This window comes from Bacillus rossius, chromosome 15, assembly GCF_032445375.1.
Source record: "Bacillus rossius redtenbacheri isolate Brsri chromosome 15, Brsri_v3, whole genome shotgun sequence".
NCBI classification, from domain to species: Eukaryota; Metazoa; Arthropoda; class Insecta; order Phasmatodea; family Bacillidae; genus Bacillus; species Bacillus rossius.
Genome location: NC_086342.1, coordinates 42,224,439 through 42,244,997, shown reverse-complemented (window position 1 = coordinate 42,244,997; position 20,559 = coordinate 42,224,439). Strand labels below are relative to the sequence as shown.

The following is a 20,559-nucleotide window of genomic DNA, read 5'->3' as shown; positions in this document are numbered from 1 at the left end:
CAGTAGAAATTTGCAATATGTTAGTTTAAGGTGTAAACTATAGCTTATATGAAATCCACTTCAACTAATTTTTCCATTATTGTATGTAAAGTTATTTAATTGAAGCCTAAACTAACAAATATATACTCCAAATCACAAACTATTTGTCTAGAATAAAATAACACTAATCAAAATGTAGGCCTACTAAATTCAAACTCGCTAAAACTTCTTAAACTGAAACCATGAACTAAACCAAAAAATTAATTAGAAGCAATATAAATTTAACACCACCTAATGGCAAACTTTTATAATAGTTAAATATGTATTGTACGGATTAGCGCCAAAAAAAATCGTACAAATATGAAATAACTTTCATTATATGCTCTTTTACGTCCTCTTTTCAAAACCGCCTGCGGAGATTAAAAATTCCAATTACTTTTGGAGATATCGCCGTTCTTATTTTGCAATACAAGCCCTATGTAATCATTCAACAGACGCCATTTTATATTTTGCCGTGTGTGCGTGAATGCCTAAATAACAGAAATTTTCCATTAGGTAAGGTTAGTTACATGATAAATACTTCAAAATAAACGGAAATTAAAAATAATATCAATTAATTTTACTTGTATAGTTTTAAGTATTTATAATGTAACTGACCTGACCTAACAAAACGGGACAAAGGTGGATTAGGTCAGGTCAGCTACAGTATAAATACTTTGAAACTGAACGGACATTAAAACTAATAAAAATTAATTTTAATGGTTGTTTAGTTTTAAAGTATTTATAATGTAGCTGACCTGACCTAACAAACCGGGAAAAAGGATGAACAGTAGGAACTCACGTAATTTTCTTTTTACGTGATGTAGTCGTTCAACTACGTCGCGAAAAAAAAAACAACATAATAATACTTGTAAACAAGCAACAATGGTGAACGCGGGAAGCCTACGATTCACTCATCTTTCTGGACATACCCGAATACTCACGTTGGAATGAATATTAAATAAAAAATTAAAAAATCTCCGCAGGCGGTTCTGAAAAGAGGACGTAAGATAGCATATAATTAAAGTTATTTCATATTTGTACGATTTTTTTTGGCGCTAATCCGTACAATACATATTTACCAATAATTATGTTTATTCTGTAATAGGATCATCACCGGTCCTAGAAATTTCTGTAGCACATAAGACCCAAAAAAGCAATTCTCCAACGTGTCACACTGGAAATTTGCTTTATTCCTGAGTACGTACGGCCTACACAATTCTTCCTGCCCAGCGGTGAAGGAGTGTTGCAACCGGCCCTTGTATTGGGTGCTTACTTTACTCCGTGCCTTTTCCAAATTGTACGCAGCCTCTTCCCAAATCCTTTCTAGTGACTTCGGACTGTTCACCTGAAACCTCTCTGGGTCAACTTATCAAATATTAAGGAGGGGGTGACACAGGTCTCTGCCCAAAAAAACTTGGGTAAACTGGGTAAGGCTATGAACTACCATGTTGAAAGCTAAATTAAGAAAGCTTAAACTCCAACCCATTTACATAGGTCCCTTTGGTGAAAAATAGTTAGGTCTATTTTAATGTTTTTGTTCAGCCTTTCCACCAAATTGAGCTTAGGGTAATTCGGGCTAGTAGTAATGTGCTTAACTCCCAAAGAGAAACTCATATTCTGATAACTACTACTAACGAATTAAGTGGCGTCTGACAAGCTTCTCAGTACTACATAACATGACCCATAACTTCTACATAATACATCACGCAGGGACAACAATACAGAAAACTTTTTAAAACCATCAACCAATACCAACAAACAATTATACAGTTTATTATACCTAGGTAGCGGGCCAAATACATCCACAGATAGTTGCTCCCATGGGAAACTAAATTTTTATATTGTGTACAAACCCACTTTACTTTTTCACGTTTGCGTAGCACGTTTGCATAAATCACATTCTTCGACACATTTATTCACATCCTCCCTCAACTTGGGCCAAAAAAAAAAAAACTCCTAAACCTTTTCCAGGGTCTTATCGATACCTCCATGGGCCCCGATCACGGAGTCGTGGAATTATCTAAGCACTGTATTACGTGAACTTTCTTTTTGCCACTTCATAATTTTTGTACCCTTGTTCTTGTAATTTGCTGTGTATCTAAGGTGTTTCCTTATCCTTATCTTGTCATTCCTGATTCTCGTAAAACTTTCAGGAAAATTTCCCAGGACATTTCGACTCACCACCTCCTCTACATTCAACTCCCCTCTCTTTCTCTCCAGTTGGTCTGATCCTCCTCTCTAGCCTTCACCAAACTCCTGCGGATCGTACTTCTGAGGTAATGCGTCTGCTCCCTTTAACATGTTTAAATTTGAATTTAAATCTGGCGAGACTCAGGATCCATCTTCCGATCTTCCCTAACTGTCAGGCCTGTTTGTCAGTCCATAATTAAAATTCTGCATACTCAAGAAATCTTTGGATCTCTACAGGTAGATGTTACTTAAATCTTTGAATATATTTTTGTAATTCAAGACACTAGGAAATATTACACCATATTGTCGATCAATCAAATTTATATGCAACACAGAAAGGACAAGTACATACTAAACTTGAGTATTAATGAACTGAAAGTCATATTTGGAATCCTCATTATAAGATTTCATAATTGCCAAGTCTCAGAGGGTAATGGTCAGCTAAGCCTTAAATTATATGTCTCGAATTGCAAAACTTGTACCATTGAAAAGATTTTTTGAAAGTTGTCAGATTTATCCATCTCATTGACCATTCTGTTATGCCTAGGAGAGGTGAGCAATATTTGATAAACTTTATAAACTCAGACTTCCTATTCGCCACTTGAATGAAGTTTTCAAGAAATCCTTCAACCCCAGCCACTGTCTGTAGATGAAGGCATGATTGGTTTCAAAGGAATTATAGCTTCAAGCAATACATGCCCATGAAACCAGTGAAGCATGTTCAAGGTATGATAAGTTGCTTGTGCTGAACGGACAGTGCTATTTCTTTCGAAGTCTTTTCAGACACTTGGATATTGCTTAATTTTTGATAGATTTTTCAGTTCCGTACCACTACTTGCAACATTTTTGCAAAATAAAATCTTTGGATGTGGAATGATAAATCAAACAAGGAAACATTTCCCTAAAAACCTTCTCAAACCTTAGAACTCGGAGAGTACTTTGAATATACCCCTCGAATCCAAACTTAGGTATCAAAAGACAAAAAAAAAATTTAATTTTGGTGTTGAAACATTCTACCTTTTAAGTGGTTGTTTCATCAATTAAAGTTTCCAGAAAAAAAAATATTTATATAAAATTACATGATTAGAAAAACAATATCGCAGAATGATAAAAGGATGGATATGAAGAAAAAAATTACCTAGTAAACTTCAGAGGTTTACCAGTGTTGAACTTATTAATTTACTATATTACCTTTAATATTTTACTTCAAATATATCAAATCCTTCCAATACTAAGGATTTTATGATATTTGAGGATTTGATTGATCTATCCCTATATATATATATATATATATATATATATATATATCTCTGTGTGTGTGTGTGTGTGTGTACAATTAGAGGTTTACTTTACCTTTTGTTGGCAAAAATTTGTGCAAAATGTCATATTTTGGAGGTGGTCTTCTAATGAACCACCATCCATTTATACAAAAGTTCAAACCATTTGAACTTCATTTTTAAATTGTTTTGGTCAGTATTATAACCACATGCTTTCTTTAAAAAAAAGTTATATTTTATAAGTTTAATAATTTTTCAACATTAGGTTTGACTTCTTTTATAGCTAGCAAAATGATGGTAATAAAAGTCTAACTTAACTAATATTTTGCCCCACAAAGGGCTAGAGGAGGGGTGGAGCACTACAGGAAAAGGGGGGGGGGGGGTAGAGAGACACTCGGGCACCTGAGCCGTGCCACGTGACTTCACGCATGAGATCAGGTCCCCTTGTGCCACTTTGGCCAGTCAAAGGAATTAAATTTAAACAGCTGTCGGGAGAACTAAATAAGGACTGAAACTATTAAGAGTGATGTGGGAAACTACATGTTAAGGTATTTGATTAAACAGAAATGAAGAAAAAACTTATATCGTGACCAAAATTGTGCTAATTAAAGGCACAAATACTGAAAATTAAATAGACATTAAATACCACAATAAAAACCTTGCGACAATATTTGCCTATAAGCTGAAGTGCCCGGCATTGCCTGGAAAGAGACTTAATTATATAGTGAGATTAGTAATTTGATAATAAAGATTTAATGATTTATTCCAGAAATTCAAACTAGGTGGATGGAAATTTTGGTCTTATTTTGAATGTTGAGTGTTCCAAATTTCATCAAGAAGTACTAAAAAAAAATTTTTAAGGGGTGGGAATATAGATAGGAGTGGTTTTTCACAATCTTATGTATACAGTGACCTTCCCTACTTCCCCCCCTCCCTCCTCCCCAAAAAAAATTGTTGGAGGCTGTAATTTTTTAAAGTGTGAAAAATTTTGTTAAGAGGTACCAAAATTCAGGTAAAAGAGAGATAAAAATGGGATTGGTTAGTTTTTAGAAAGCTTGAGTTCACAGTTGATTTTCCCTCTTTTTTTGATACTGAGCCAGATAGTAATTTTCATTTTATTTTATTTTTCATTTGGGCAAAATTTTGAAGGGGACGGAGTGGTTTTCGTGAAATCTCATGTAGACGGTGATCTTCCTCTCTTTTCCACTTAAATCAGATGTAGACAGTTATGTTTCTTTTATTTTGAATGTCAGCTGTGTGAAATTTCATCAAAAAGTATCAAAATTTGCTTTAAGCGATGGGAAAGGAGAATTGAAGAGGGGGGTGGTGGTCAGTAATCTTATGTAGACACTGACATTACTCTTGTTTTGAAGATAAAGTTTGTGAAAGTTCAAGCTGGAAATAAAAAAATTTGTATTAAAAAAGCATGTAATCAAACATACAAACTCATATTTATATCTATGTATATACATGTATTCACATTGCTAATCAATCTATTTGATTGTTAGTAAGATTTATCTTTATTGTAAGTAAAAATTAAATGTTTTATGCCTACCTAAGGTAAAATAACTAAACCAAGAGACTCAGCTGAAAATTAAAAGTAATTAAGAAATAATAATATAATTTTCTTAAACTATAGCATTAAAATGAAATAATCTTTTTATAAAATAGGATGTTGGTATGTATGTACGACGTTGATAAACTCCGACACTGTTAACATTCGCCATGAAAGTTGGCACATCAAAGTGTTATTTCATGGAGAAGATTTTTATGCTATCAAGTTTTTTGTAACTCACCGCTAGATGGCGCTACAGTGCATCAACGTCTAAACCATTCAACCGATCACCATGGGTAAACAGAAATACAAATAGCAATTGTGTGTTATTTCTGTACATCCACCACACTGTCATATACCGCTATCCATTTTGCTTTAACTTGCGGACAATATATCACCCTGTGTTCAGCCTGGGCATCTAATAAGTTGTTATAAGAAAAAGTAAAAAATGTAACCTTCCATTGACTGGATTCAAACCCACTATCTTTGAGTTTGAAACCACACATTTAACCAATGAGTTGAACAGCACTATATATTTTACGAATTAAATTATTTGTACTTAGTTGCAATTCTAAAATAACAACGTATTTTAAAATTTGTGATTATTATTATAATATAATATTCCAGATTAGTTTTGCTATCACAAAGATTTATTTGGCACACCTTTACGCTTGATCTGTTCCTAGTTGTTTATGTAACGAATTATACATAGTTAAATGCTGATGACTTCGGCACATGGGTGTAGCAGAAACATGCTTTAGACTTCATGTTAAACTACCATCCGTGCGCACTTCATTGTGTTTCCGTTGCTTGCTAGTATTCACCGTGAGCGTGCCTAAGGAAGTATAACTTCAAAATAACCAATCTTTGAATGCTCTAACGCAAGAATGACTGCCATGGAGCAGTGTTATCAGGACTTGACACTCGTCAAGGGCTGCGACACTGGGGACGAGTGCAGAGACGGTGTGTTGCAGGGGACATCCACGGTCAGTACACAGACCTGCTGCGCCTGTTTGAGTACGGGGGCTTTCCCCCGGAGGCCAACTACCTGTTCCTGGGCGACTACGTGGACCGAGGCAAGCAGTCCCTGGAGACCATCTGTCTGCTGCTGGCGTACAAGATCAAGTACCCGGAGAACTTCTTCCTGCTGCGTGGCAACCACGAGTGTGCCAGCATCAACAGGATATACGGCTTCTACGACGAATGTGAGTACCCTCAACGTGCTATCGCAACGGGGGTTGAAGTGTTCGTCGGAACCTAGGGTGCCACCACATGTATGATGGGCATGTGGACCCGGCTACTCTGTTAGCCCGTGTGTGGCGAGGCTCGTTTCCCCCTGTATCGCTGACAGGTGCGTGAATCTCCTTCCTCTAGCAGCGCTCGCGACTCACTGCCTGTTTGTCCTCGCTCTCCAACTTTCGGTAGCGGAGCACTGACGTCACATTGGCGGGCGCGGGCCGACACACGCACGTGCACACACACTTCGGCGGGCGGTGGTGGAAGGAGGGGGCTCGCAGCGTGTAAGGGGGGAGGTGGTGGCACATCGGGCTCAGGGTGCAGCCCAGGACGAGGTCATGCGCAATGCCCTGATTTGTTCCGGGAAAATTTAATGTATAATTTTATGGTAAGGTTATGCATTTTACTTTGGCATGATCGACTCATTGAGTTTGTCAAATCATCTTTGTAACAATGGTAGCAATAGTACAGATGGTAATTTTGTTAATAAATGTTTGTTTGCTGAATTTGCATTTCTATTTTATGTATTTTGAGCTCATTTATGTTTTAGGTCTACTCAATGTTTGCCTTCTGGCAGGGAAGTTATATTATGCACATCACGAACCCAGTGATACTTGGTGGTTTGGTTCAGCATTTGATAATTATTAAAATTTTTGAATTATTTATGCTTATTGCCGGATGTGCTGTGTTTGCCGTGCCTTCCTAGGAAGGAGAGGGTTGGTTATTGCCTGATAAATAAATGCCATTGTTTTTAACCTCCGTTTTATTTCTGAAGCTCCGCGTTTATCTCACCATGTGCTTTTTGAGTGGGGGGTCCAACCTTAGTGCTTCGCTTCGCATTGTAGGGTACGCGGACAGGCACCATGCTCATGAGATCGGCTGACACCAGTGTGTGCTTTCAAGCAATTCACCGGCACGGAGGCGTACCGGCCTCAACGTTTCTGACCAGCAGCAAGTGCCATCGTAAATGTACAAATCACCATTTTAATCCAGAGATAGTAGAATACTGTGCAGTTGTACTTGTAAGTACATGTGGTGTATGAGCACTGTGTAACTCAGCAAGTGTCCACAGTGTGTGTGTAGCTGAGGGCGTACACGGGCGTCAGTGCTCCAGCACGTGTGACGTCCCTCGGTAAGCTACGATCCTCTTCCTGCGAGAGCTGTACCAGCCCGCGTCTGTGGTCCAAACAAGTCTGCCTAAACTAATTGTGGCGGTCTGTTTGGAATGGTTGATTGTAGTACCAGTACCAAGTTTTTGTGTGCCTGCTTGGATGTTGGTCACAATTCACAAGATATAGTTACTGACGTGCATGTGGGGCCGGTATGTCTGTCTACTCAAAGCTTCCAAAAAATTTTTTGGCACCTTTATGATTCAGACCTACATGAGTTTTCCAAACTATTTGGTTTATCATCTGTTTCGGTACGACACATCATCAAACTTCGATTCCATTTTGCCATGCCAAAACACTATGTCATTACCTGAATTACAATACTTCCTATGAATTTATTATATGTGTTAGGTCAGTATTTCTCAATTTATTCTCTAACTTCTGACAGAATTAGTCTTCCATTTGTTAGTTCAAAAGATACTCAGAATTGTTTTTGACTAAAGAATTATTTTCCAATTCGTCTGTCAAGGTGTTTGCTGCTGAAAGTTCCTTAGCACGGCTGTCATATGAAATTTATTTATTTTTAAATTTGTTACATGCCCACCAGCGGGCATGTGTGTGCGTGTGTGTCTGTCTATGGATATCGCTCGGCATTATTTTAAAGATTGTTACGATAAATTTTGTGTCCAAGTATTTTGGCCATGGACACAACAAAGAGAACAAACACAGGACAAATATAAGTACAGTACAGTTACTGCAAGCTCTTGGCCGCTGGCAACCATCATGCACCAGGCAGGCGAGCGCTGCCTGACCCCTGAGTAGTCACTGCCGCAGCTGGGCAGACAGCACAAACCACGCACCTGCAGCGACCACTGTAATTATACAGGCACAGAACACAAGGACAATAAGGACAGGCAACCAAACATACTGACAGCAAGGACGGGTAAATACAAAATGATTAACATTGTATGTGTAGTGAAATAACATAGCAACAAAAATAAATATAATGCGGCACAAAAAAATTAAATTGAATATAAAAATAAATTAAGTATGCATGTATATTTTACTGTAATGAAGACAATAGATAAGCAAAACAACAACAATAAATATCAAGACAATTGACATACAAAAAAAAATAACTAAAATATGATGGTTTGTAGTGCTGATTAAAAGGATACGGAGCTCATAGGGTTTTTGTAATTAACGAGAAGGCTGATATTAAACGACGATTGAATTGGGGCACTGAATTGTCTTAAATATATTTACATTTGATTTTTTTACTGTAACAATTGTAAACAAAGAGTTCATCTAAATAGGCTCTACGATCAGAAAGAGAGATTAAAGAAGATTTAGGGGAATTTTTTAAAATTAAATATTATATAATTTTATTTTGAATATCCTCTAGTTTATTACTATTCATGGAATCAGAATTAGCGGCATGATATGTGATGTACGTACTTAATTAGGACAAATGTTCATCGGGAACTAGAAAATAGATGATAAAAATAATGGTGAAAGTATAACTTTAAATCTAAGGTGATGCCTATGTCTTTTAAAGAAGTAGTTTTAGAAATTGGTTCATTGTCTAGATTCTATTGATAATTAAGGGGTTTATATTTCCTTGTAAAATAAATAGTTTTAGTTTTTTTTATTATTAACCCATTAAAGCCCACAATTATAAAATTATGTTTTTTGTATAAAAATCCTTACACATGTATATCTAACCACGAGGAACACTTAAACAAAGTTGGTTTGCAATTATTTATTTTTTTAACCTGTTTTTTGACATGGCAACTTAAGTTACCACTGGGCTGTAACATAGTCGAAAATGGATAAAGTTTATCATTACAATATAAAATGTATGTTTTACTACATATTAAAATTCCAAAATAGTAAATAAAATTTTTTTACAATTTTTTTTGGTTTATATATTATAATAATTATTATTATTTATATATATAATTATTATTGTTATAATGAATAATTATTTGAACTATCAAAACATGTATGTACAACATTTTCATATAATGAACAGAATTTGTGCAAAGTTTTTTCCGCTTGATTGTTCTGAAATTTACATTGTATGGAATGCTTTGAAACACTCATTAGGGTGAAGTGGAGCATCACATTTCTTGCACACATAGCTTGTCCTGTTAGTGCAAACCTTGCAGCGCCTGTATTTCGAACAACCTTTTGTGATAATGTGATCAATACGGTCGGTGCGGATTTCTTCAAGAACTGATGAGAATGCCAAAGATGGACGAACTCCTGGAGAAGCTGCAGGTTTGCCATGTGTTTTCAAGAGGTTAGTTGCACACTGACGACGAAATTCCAGTAATGACAAGTCGTAGCCTAGTCTTCGGTATAACAACCAGCCCTGAACACAACATACATCTACAGTCTATGCAAAGAATGGCCACCACCACTTTTTTGATCTGATACCACATCGGTTTGTAGAAACAAATTGATCACAAAGGTCCACACCACCCATGTTGGCATTATATTTGGCAATTGGTCCTGGAACTTCAACAATTACAGTTTTCTTTTCAGCGCGAGAATAGCGGGATGACTTTTTCTTAGGCTCAACTTCATCACAGTTTGTAAGAACAGTTACAGCATTATTGTCATTCCACCTTACTGCAAGGAGGTCATTACATGATGACACTGCCATGTGTCCTCGTTTGTTTTTTCGGAATGCTTTCTTGTCTGGTAGCTTCATTACAGCTGCGCACCTATTCTCTCTCAGTGTCCCTGTAGCCCCAATGCCATTAGATTTGAGTTTTCTTATAAGCGCAATAGAGGTGAAAAAGTTGTCAAAGTACAGCCTGATTCCCTTTTTGAGTTTCAAATGATCTACAAGACCCATGACAACATCGTTACCTTGCCCATAACCTGTGGTCGGAAATCGAGTAGATGTACCGCAGTATGGTTCAACGTGGAAAATATAGCCAGAGGGATCAGCAGCTACCCACAGCTTGAAACCAAATCTAATAGGCTTTCCTCGAATAAATTGTTTAGCACTGTGACGTCCAAAATATGGAATCATACTCTCATCTATGCTAACTGAATCACCGACAGAAATTTGTTTGAAGACAGAATTCAAATGATCAAACAATGGACGCACCTTGTACATTCGGTCTGTACCATCCATTTTTGAATTATCTGCAATGTGTAAATACCGCAAAATTTCATCGAAGCGATTACGGCGCATAGCTTCTGCAACAATAGACACATGAACATCTGGTTGTGTCTGCCAGTACATCCTTTTATGAGGTAGAGAATGGTAACCAGATAACAGGAAACATTTAGGTTATGTTCAAGATGCTGACCTGCATACCGATTTGTTTCTTCTACAATGAGAAATACAAGTTCGTGACTGAAAAAGGATGTGAATGCATCAAGCGGGCAATTTATTTGTTGGCGGAGAAAATCTTCAGCATTTGGTAGAAATTCAACTTCACGCTCTGGAATTTCGCTAGAAAATAACTTATCGTGAGGTAGCCAATGAACTGTTTCAGGTAAACATCTGCGCTTTGGTGGTGGCATTGCTGGTGAAACCCCCATTGTTGCAGTACGCCTCTCTGTTGACGTACTTGGTGAACAATTATCAACACCAAAGTCAGAAACATTTTTGTCTGCAGTGTTAGAGTATCTTACTAATACCTGGCTTCTCAAGGAACGGCTCGGTAATCTGTCCAAATTACCCTGTGCTTCTCCATCGGATTTATCAGAATCTTCGTCGCTGTCAGCGCCAGGTCCTTCGTCAGGTGGAGAAACAGCTACACTCTCAGGCATTTCCCCATCATCTTCTTCCTCAAGAGCTGCCAAAATTTCATGAAGAAGCAGTCCTTGACCATCTCTTCCTCTGACGAACCTGCAAACATTGATGCGTACACAATTTGTATTACATCAATGATGATGAAAATAATATCATATTATCTAATTATGCACGAGTTCTTGAAATAATAAAAATCAATTTGGAAGTAAAAAAAACCCTTATAAACATTGAACTTACAGAATAACTAATATTGTAACATTGAAATGAATATAAACCTCTTACTTCCCAGTGGCAACTTTAGTTGCCACAAATATTTGAGAAGCTGCAACAGTGAATGAATATATAAAAACTGCCAGTTTAAGCGCACCTAACAAAAATTTATACTTTTCTGTTTATTTGAGTAATATGTAAAGTAAAATTATAAACAAAATAAAAAAACAAACTTACTTTGAAGGTGACCATGCCATGATGATGATATCCAAGCATGCGCAGGCTCTCACAAGAACCTCACTGCACCACAGACTGTGAAGAACTGAGCTCCACCAAAGAGATATTCTTCAGGCAGAAGTTTCAATGCGTAGCTAAGCCAAGGAGAAATAAATTCTAATCCATAGTTAGCAAAGCACACAGCTGATATTGGTATGGCAAATAAAGTTGCCACTGAGCTTTAATGGGTTAAGTGTAACTAAATTACATTTGCACCATTTATATAATTTATATAATTTTGAATTACAGTAGAGCACCCCTCAACCGTAATTCCCACCAAAGGAACTCCCGATATCCGGAACTAATTTTCCAAAAAAATTAAAACATTATAAACATCTCCAAAACATTTCCGCACTGGAACGAGGCGTTTTTGCTTTTGCCTGACTGTACATGCAGGTGCGCGCGCGCACGTCTGTCAGAGGCTAATTATAGCCAGGCTTTCCCGCTCAATGCGTAAATACACCGCTGGTTTTCGCGTCTGACGTGAATTACTATAAATATGTTTATGCTATAAGTAGTTTTATTGTTTCACTACGTCAAGTAAACGGAAAATTCCGGCCGGCCCGAGAGTATGTACACAGACTCTCAATACACACGCTGACACACGTGATAGCGAGTAACATTTACTTCCAACGTGTGATGCTTTCAGTAGACAATAATTTAGTGTACAAATATGTATTATGTACATATTTATATGTTAATATATGGTTAAACAGTCTACATTTACCTGTATTTCTCTATCTCTGTGTTTTTAAACTAGATGCTTGAAGTGTTATTCTTGTGTATGTGAAATGTAAACTGTGCATGGCAGTGACTATACACACTCCAGGAAGTATGAATCACTATTCTCCATTCACTCTTAGCTGAGTTCTGAAATAAACAAACACCGCCGTATCACTGCGCCACGTCAGCAAGTGATAGGCTGAATTTATCTGGCGCGCCAAGAACTAGTTGCAACACACACACTTCAGTACAGTCGGTGCTAATAAAATAACGGAGACGTAATATAACAGGAAGCACCGTAGCACTTTGTTCAGCGTAGGTGGTTCATTTGCGAAGAAAAAACTGTGCACTTTACGCCTAATAACCGTCTTCACAAAATCATCACAAGTTTTTATAACAGGATACTCAAGTTTCCTTTTCTTCCCGGAAGATGTTAATGTCCCGGTGTCCTGTAATTCTTTCCTTGCACGAAGCACACTGCTCTTCGAAACACGCCTAAATTCCGCAGTTAAACTTGCGATATCGTTCACACGACAATCCGGATATTTGTCTGAAAATGTTTTAAAAACATTCAACACAATAGTTTTCTGTGCACTTTTCAAAGGCTTTCCCGTTCTGTGTTTTACAAAACTCGGTCCGACGTCAGCCATAACAAACCGTGCGCGCGCGAATCCGAAATGCAACTGTTGCGCCGAGCATCAACTGTACACTGTACAGTACCTTTTGTCTATGCCACCGTACACACGGCGTCTGCTAACATAATTGTAAGTACATACTTGCTGACACATAAAACTGTATTGGAAATTAATGATGAATCGCTATAATGCTATATATCAACAATTGTTATAAAAAAGACAGTGTAAAAATACTTACAAATGGTACGTAACCAAGGGACTATTTCTTGCGCACGAATAATGTGCGCGGCGGCCGGCAGCCAATGAAAATGTTTGTTTACAAGAGGCTTTGTTTATTCCAAAACTCAGGTAAGAGTGAACGGAGAATAGCACGTCAACACAGAAGTAACACAACACTGCAGCTGTAGTCCTACTACCTCCCCCGAACCCTCTTCATCATCCTCTTCACTCACGCACGCACCCACCCACCCACAGAGATAAGAAACACCAGCTTGCTAGAATGAAGGTAATTCAACCAGCCCGGAGTTTTACGACCCGGCACGTTTAGAAAACAGTACGTATGTAGATCTACATATTTTTTATTGTATGGTTTTATAACTGTGGAAAACATTTACAGTAGAACTTTGGCTATACATGTAAGTTAATATGTGCAGCATGTAATGGCTTTTTTCTTTGCCTCCCTACCGTAACTCCCCTTACCCGAAATTTTCCCATAACCGGAGTAAACCTCCCCCCAATGATTCTGGTTGAGAGGTGCTCTACTGTAGTAATAAATCCAATGATAAGTCTGGGAGTCGACTAAGAAACTCAGCTACTACGTTTTCTTCGCCTCGTAAGGGACATATTTCAATGTCTCTTAAATGAGTTAACCTGCTACCAAAAATTCTTCCTGCTTTCAAGTGGTAAATAATTTTAACTGTTCACCCAAAATAGATCTCGGAATAACTATAAAAACCTAAGTATTGCCAAAGTTTCTCTTTCAGTGACCGTGTAGTTCCTTTTGGCACTATTCACCATCCTACTTGTCATCGCTATTGTTTTTTCTACTCAATTTTGTCTATATTATCTTGAAAAGATTTGTGCAATGGGAGTGCATGACTTGATGAAAGCAATTTGTGATTTTTGTCTTTTGGTTATTTGTAGTTTTCTTCTACAGACATACATGTGCTTAGCATTGGCGTACTATGTCCAAAAGCTCTATTTTGCTTAGCTGCCCCAATCTTGCTCCCAAAGCAAACGCAGATGCATTAGTATATAAAAAAAAATCCTCATCGTACAGTATGTTAGATAACATGTTCTTTAGAAAAAAACTGCTTTTAGGTTTGGAAATGATGCCTTTTCATTGTCATTCCACTTCCACAATCTGTCATTCTTAAGCAGCTCGAACAACAGGACAGCTATCTTAGTCATCTGGCCAGTGTAATCTCGGTGAACCCTGATCACTTTGGGAAATACTCTTGATTGTGAGTATGCGTAGGAATGGGAGGGATGAAGTGTGCTGGTGGCCATCTTGGCCATCAGGTCTGTTGAAATGCTTCTCGAGGCACACGAGAGTAGCGATGGAGAGGCGTGGCCGTCGTCTCTGTCGAAGAGTAGTGATGAAGGCAGCCATCTCGGCTGACGTGCCTGGAGCAACTATCTCGGGAGAAACTGTTGAAGACTTCAGATTTTGTTGATCCAGCACAGTGTAAATCCAAGCAGTACCTTAAAAGAGTTTAAAACTTGTTACAACCTGAAAACGAAGGGTTTTGTATAAAAGAAAAACACGCAGTAAATACTTGAGTCAAAAAAATGCTTACTTTACAAATTGTTTCTTTTCAATGCACACATATGCTGTATAAATATTCATCTATTTCTTACACTATATAAATATATGTCATTGTCTTGATGTATATAAAATATCGATGAGAAGTTGATGCTCACTGAGGGGAAGGATTGAGAAGTCCTAGTGTTTTCTTACAACCGCCTCAGCAGACAATTGTTTTCAAGATGCTGGTGGTGTGAAGAGGCAGTCGTGGCAACCCAGTAGCACAGGTGTCGGGAAGGAGACTGCAACATATTACCCAAGTAATGACGCTTTCTTTTCACCTCACCTTTGAAGGATGGTGGGGAGGAAGAGGATAATAGCAGAGTCTCTCACTCACTCACGCACGCTCAGGCCGGGGAATAGGAGGAGCCATAGCGGTGGCTCAGTGGCAGTGGTGACGGGTGACGCGTGAGTGATGTGGACAGTGACTAATAGTCGGAATCAGAGTCTCAAATGTATTCAATGTCTTGGTCAAACTTGAGAGGTAAATGCCGAGGGGAGGCAGGTTCGGGAGTGGGGTCTAATCTGTAATGTCTCCAAGGATGCATGGTGATGTCATCGTTGGAGATGCACCGCTCTTCATCCTCTGCAGACGCCACCACCTTGGTCACACATGCCGTGGTCACAATAAGAGTTCCCCAAACCTGAAAATGTTTTTGGAGACACTCTAGGTATCGGTCATTCAGGAGGTTGCGGAGTATGCACGTCCTAACGCCCTTTCCCTTAAGCTTATAGGACTTATCCTCCATCTTATATGCCCTAGGCCAATGTGATGATCTCTCCTCCGGACTTATCCATCTTCGCTCGTGTTACCCCCTTATTAATGGGCGGGAACCCTTGAACTTTATCGGGAGCTTAGTACTACGTGTCAAATTGCCCAGCCAAATCAGCGGTAATGTACTCATAGATGTCTCTACACTCGACGTGAGTCAGTATCTGAATACAGAAGTTGCCTGCCTGTAGTTGTAGTGGATGTTATGGAGATACAGTTTGGACAACTTGAGGGTGGCTACACTGGTGTAGAGGGGCTTGTTGAAGGAAATAGACCTTTTTTTCTCTCTCGATGAAGACAAGATTATCATCGTTGATTGTCCTTGCCTTGAAAGTTGGACGGCCAATCAATTCTGTCGCTCCATAAATACTGTCATACTGTGAAATAACACATAAAACAACTTCTGAAAGGTTTTCGCAGCCGAGCACCAGCGTTTAATATTTAAGTTTTTTGTAATTAGCCATCCAGGTCTGCTCTAAATGTAAAACACGTAGAAAATCGTCCAGTATGGCCCCCATATTGAATGTAATACTGCAGTGTTTTGGCAGGCAATAACTAAATTAATATACTTTTTTTTTGTGAAAGTTTTTCCACGAGAATGTTCAACATGGAAAAATAATCCCGTTTGTATGAATAGTTAAAAGTATCTGCGATTCGTTAAAATAAAATGTATATAATTATTAACTGTAAGTCGTTAAAATGAACTTGTGAAATAATTATCTACAATGTGATGAAATGTGAACTCACTAAAATAAACATGTGAAATTATTTGTTTCAAAAATACATTCGTTATCTTGTAAAAAGGTAAGTTTTTTAAATCACAAATTTGAATTAATTATCTTTTAGGCCTGTGTTTATTTAAATTGTGTTTATTTTAGTCCCAGTGTAACTTTTATACAGCCGCAAATACCCATTTTATTTCTTCGGGGTGATGAAATATGTCCCCCTAATGCCATCTGGCGACGCTCAAGCGAACCAAAGAAGCGATCATACATTGACCAGCAACTGCAACTGTTTGTCCGCACCCCCACTCCAGTCTTCCTCGCGCTACTAAGCAGAAAAAAAGTGACTGTCAAGTGTTCCTTGCGCTGTGGTTGTCCTAGCAACAAGCATCGAGCCACGCCCATCCCCTCGCCCGGGCGTGGGCGGTCCGAGGGACTGACTCTTACCCCATCGGAGAGCGGAGCCTCCGATCCCCGGGAAAATTCCGCTCACCACTAGTGATTGTTTGTAACTGATACAAACAAAAAAATTATTAAATGCCTAGTTATTAAAATTACATTACTCTTAGCACATAAAACACGTATATAATTTACCATTCAGTCACACATACAATTAACCTGCATGTGATGGTATAATGGTTTACCCTTTGCCATCCGACATTGTGTAAAACACATTATTTTTTTTATATCAGATAGCAGCCGCGTTGCTCAACTAGACAGAGATTGTTTGATTGAAGCATTTTCTAAAGCGATTATTTCAGATGTCGCTCAAAAGTGATTGATTTCACAGACTGTTCTACTGAATGTTGCTATTTTAGCATCAAAATGCCTTTGTTCTCTTGAATGTTTAACATGGGAACTGTTTTAAACATTACCTCTGCAAACACCGGGGTTTGCTCTGAAGATGAGGTTGCGCTGTTAGTGGAGCTCTCTCACACACGTCACGCACTGGCTGACGATCAGAGAACAACTTGGAAGCTTCATCAAGCATCTTGTATACTTATGGCATTATTGATTTTTCTTGGAAGGTCTCTTCCATGTCCATATAAGGAGCAAAGATGGTCCTCCCAACTCAACCTATGACACAGATTGTTGGTTGGAAAGTCATCGAAGTTGTGTAATGACAATGACACATGTCATTTTAAGTGGCTTCTGTATGAGTCATCATGCGAGGCTTGCACATACATCTTCAACCAATTAATTTTAAATGACCAGCATGACTCACTGTACATGTGCCCATCTCACTAATTGCACGTGGCCAGTTAATTTCAAATTATTTTAATTGATACCACCCTGGATTAGTCATGACTCGGTTTTCCGCACAAATACAACAAGCCTTAAGTGCAAAAAGACTTCAGTCTGTTAGAGATAATCTGAGGGGAAAGGATATTACGTCTAAAAAATTAAAACTTAGTTTACGTATTCACATACTCACATACAGTTTTATTTACACAAAAGTTAAACTTGCACATCCTTCTTTGCATGCATGCATGCATGCATGTGTAGGATGGTGAAAAATGCATATTTTTAAAAATGTCATACATTGTTTCACTGATATTAACACATTAATTTCCGTAGGCAACTCTAAAATACATATGACAATTTTTGTTTAATAGGTCCAGCAAAAGGCTTCGTACGGCCACATGAGCTAGTTCTACACTTGTTTCCTTGGGAAAGCAGGGATGGGTTGCTGAGCAGCTGCTGGTTGCGGGAATCTGTGGTTAGCTGCGCCATCTTGGCCGGAGGTCCCCTCTGCCGATGTCTCGAACGGGCAGGTTCCAGATCGTCAGCTGGAACTGAGCTGATGCAGTCTGGAGACGTTTACAATGAATACTTATAAACCTCTTCCACGCTAGCCGGCAGGGGCGTATGATGTACACAGCACTTGGCTTTGTACAGGACAGGCGATGATCTCAAGAGGTGTGTTATTGTAAGCCAGTTTTAATGTTTGTAGTGTATGAAAAATTCTGTCACAACTCTCAGAATAGTTTTACAAGACACCCTCCTTCCACATATTGTACTACACGCAGCTTAGACCCGGGGAGGCACGGTACACTGCTTATTACCAGGATGAAGTCCAGTCATTCTTGCATTAAGGTCTTTCCACTACGAGGTTACAGATAAACTAACATCTCAGGATGAGTGTGCAACTGTTTTTTTTTTTTCAACAAACCACTTGAAATATATTTTGGTTATGCATTTACACCCGTCACCAGACCACAGTTAATTTTAACACTTTTCAGTCTTTTCTACTTATTTATAAAGGGGCCCCCTACTGTCCATTGCTATGTTTGTCAATGGAAAAGTTTTAATTTCGTAGCATCTATGCATATGTGCGATCTAGACCAGCAGTTCCCAATTTTTTTTTAGTTCCGGGAACCCTCAGATTGACTTTTCTTTTGGTGGAACCCCAACTCCTTCAAAGAAAGTTATTTGACAATAATTGGGCCTGCTTCATATGACATTCTTCCTGACTCACGGAACCCCAGGGTTCAGCGGAACACCTTTTGGAAACCGCTGATCTAGACCAATTTTGAGCTAGCCGGAGTTTTGGATTGTAATACGCTGAGTAAGTGTGGTGAAAAAGTAATTATTATTTGGACTCTCGTGCTACTCATACATAGAAATAGCGATGTTCGGAGGTTATTCTCTTGCTCATCGCACAATGGTGGCACCGGCGTGACAAGGCGATTGGGCAGCACAACCAGCATTTTAACTGCAATGAAATAAGGCTTGGCAACTTCTGAAAGTAGTACAATATGTGTGTTGAATGGCAGTTGTGGCAGAGTGCAGAGTGCAGAGAGTGTGACTGTGTGACTGTGTGCGCAGGCAAGCGCAGGTACAACATCAAGCTGTGGAAGACGTTCACGGACTGCTTCAACTGCCTGCCCATCGCTGCCATCATAGACGAGAAGATCTTCTGCTGCCACGGAGGGCTGAGTCCCGACCTGCAGGGCATGGAGCAGATCCGCCGCATCATGCGCCCCACCGACGTGCCAGACACAGGTGTTGTCACTTTCGCTGTTGTGTGTCGTGTTTAGTAGAGTTACACATTGACATGTCGTAAGACACATTTATTTAGACAACACAATGTGGCAAGAGTAGAGAAAGTATGTAACAGATTTTCTCTTACCTATGTTCTAACTTTTTAAAAATTTAATTTTTTATGGTAGTCACCTATTGCTTGTTGATTCCATGTCAGTTATAAGGCTGTTTGACTTGTATTCAAGTCCATGGATTTATAGCTCTTCCCTTTTTTCTCCTAATAAAACCAAATCTTCTCCTATCCAACACCTTTTTAAAAAAAATCATTTTGATATAATTAAAATGAGCTGGTAGTTTTTTTTATATTTGAAATTCATACAAAATTAAAATTTTACTTGATTAGCTTGAAAGTAATAAAACTTTGTGGGCTCTCACTGATGACTGTGGTCAAAAAATTCTTCTTAACAGTTCCCAGAAGGTTTCATGATCAGCGTAGCTCGGACCACAGCCATTAAATTTGCTTTTTCATGCTACATTATTATTTATTTTGCAAACGGCCACCTGACACAATCTTTCACCACCTTGTTGAGTGAAGAAGTAAAATATGGCTACTCCTCCACCGGGAATGAATGACTCACTGACATAAACTTTAGACATTTTTAAAAAAATCAGGCAATCCAAACACAAGTTACAATACATGAGAAAACTCTGCAACTGTATAGTTGTGGCGTTCTCTTCTCTCTTTCCAACACAATGTCTGTAATGCACTCATTAATGTACTACTACTATTACTATTAAAGTTGTATTCCTAATGTAAATTACAGGCATATTAAGCATCTTGCTTCCAAACGAAAACCATAGCAAACAATAATAAAAACAAATACTTGAACATACATTAAAACTTCACCTACCAGCAAAAATTGGTAAAAATAACCTTTAGTGGTTTTATCAAAGTACATAAAATAAGTATTACAGTCAAACCTCATTATTACAAACCTTAAGAGACCATAATTTTAGCACTTTGTAATAACGAGAGTTTGTATTAACCAAACTATTGGGATATCATGACCAAAAAAATTGATTGACCTTTAAATGCCTATATTTACAATTATAAAGAAAATTATATACAGCGTTGGTAGTATAAGCTGGCTTCACTACATGCATGACAATATGTAAACACTGAAGAAAACAAACACAATGCAACACTTACAGAGTAAATCATAATACAAACTTCAATAAAATTGCATTCATGACACATTTTCT

General features: G+C 38.2%; 1 protein-coding gene across 1 annotated transcript in view; it reads left to right on the top strand.

The window, feature by feature from the left end:
- LOC134539487 (serine/threonine-protein phosphatase PP1-beta catalytic subunit) overlaps positions 1-20,559 on the top strand; it is a 56,901-nt gene that overhangs the window by 1,218 nt on the left and 35,124 nt on the right. The window contains exons 3-4 of the mRNA XM_063381563.1: positions 6,018-6,248; positions 19,141-19,317. Coding sequence (XP_063237633.1) covers positions 6,018-6,248; positions 19,141-19,317 — 408 coding nt within the window. The remainder of the gene's footprint in view (positions 1-6,017; positions 6,249-19,140; positions 19,318-20,559) is intronic.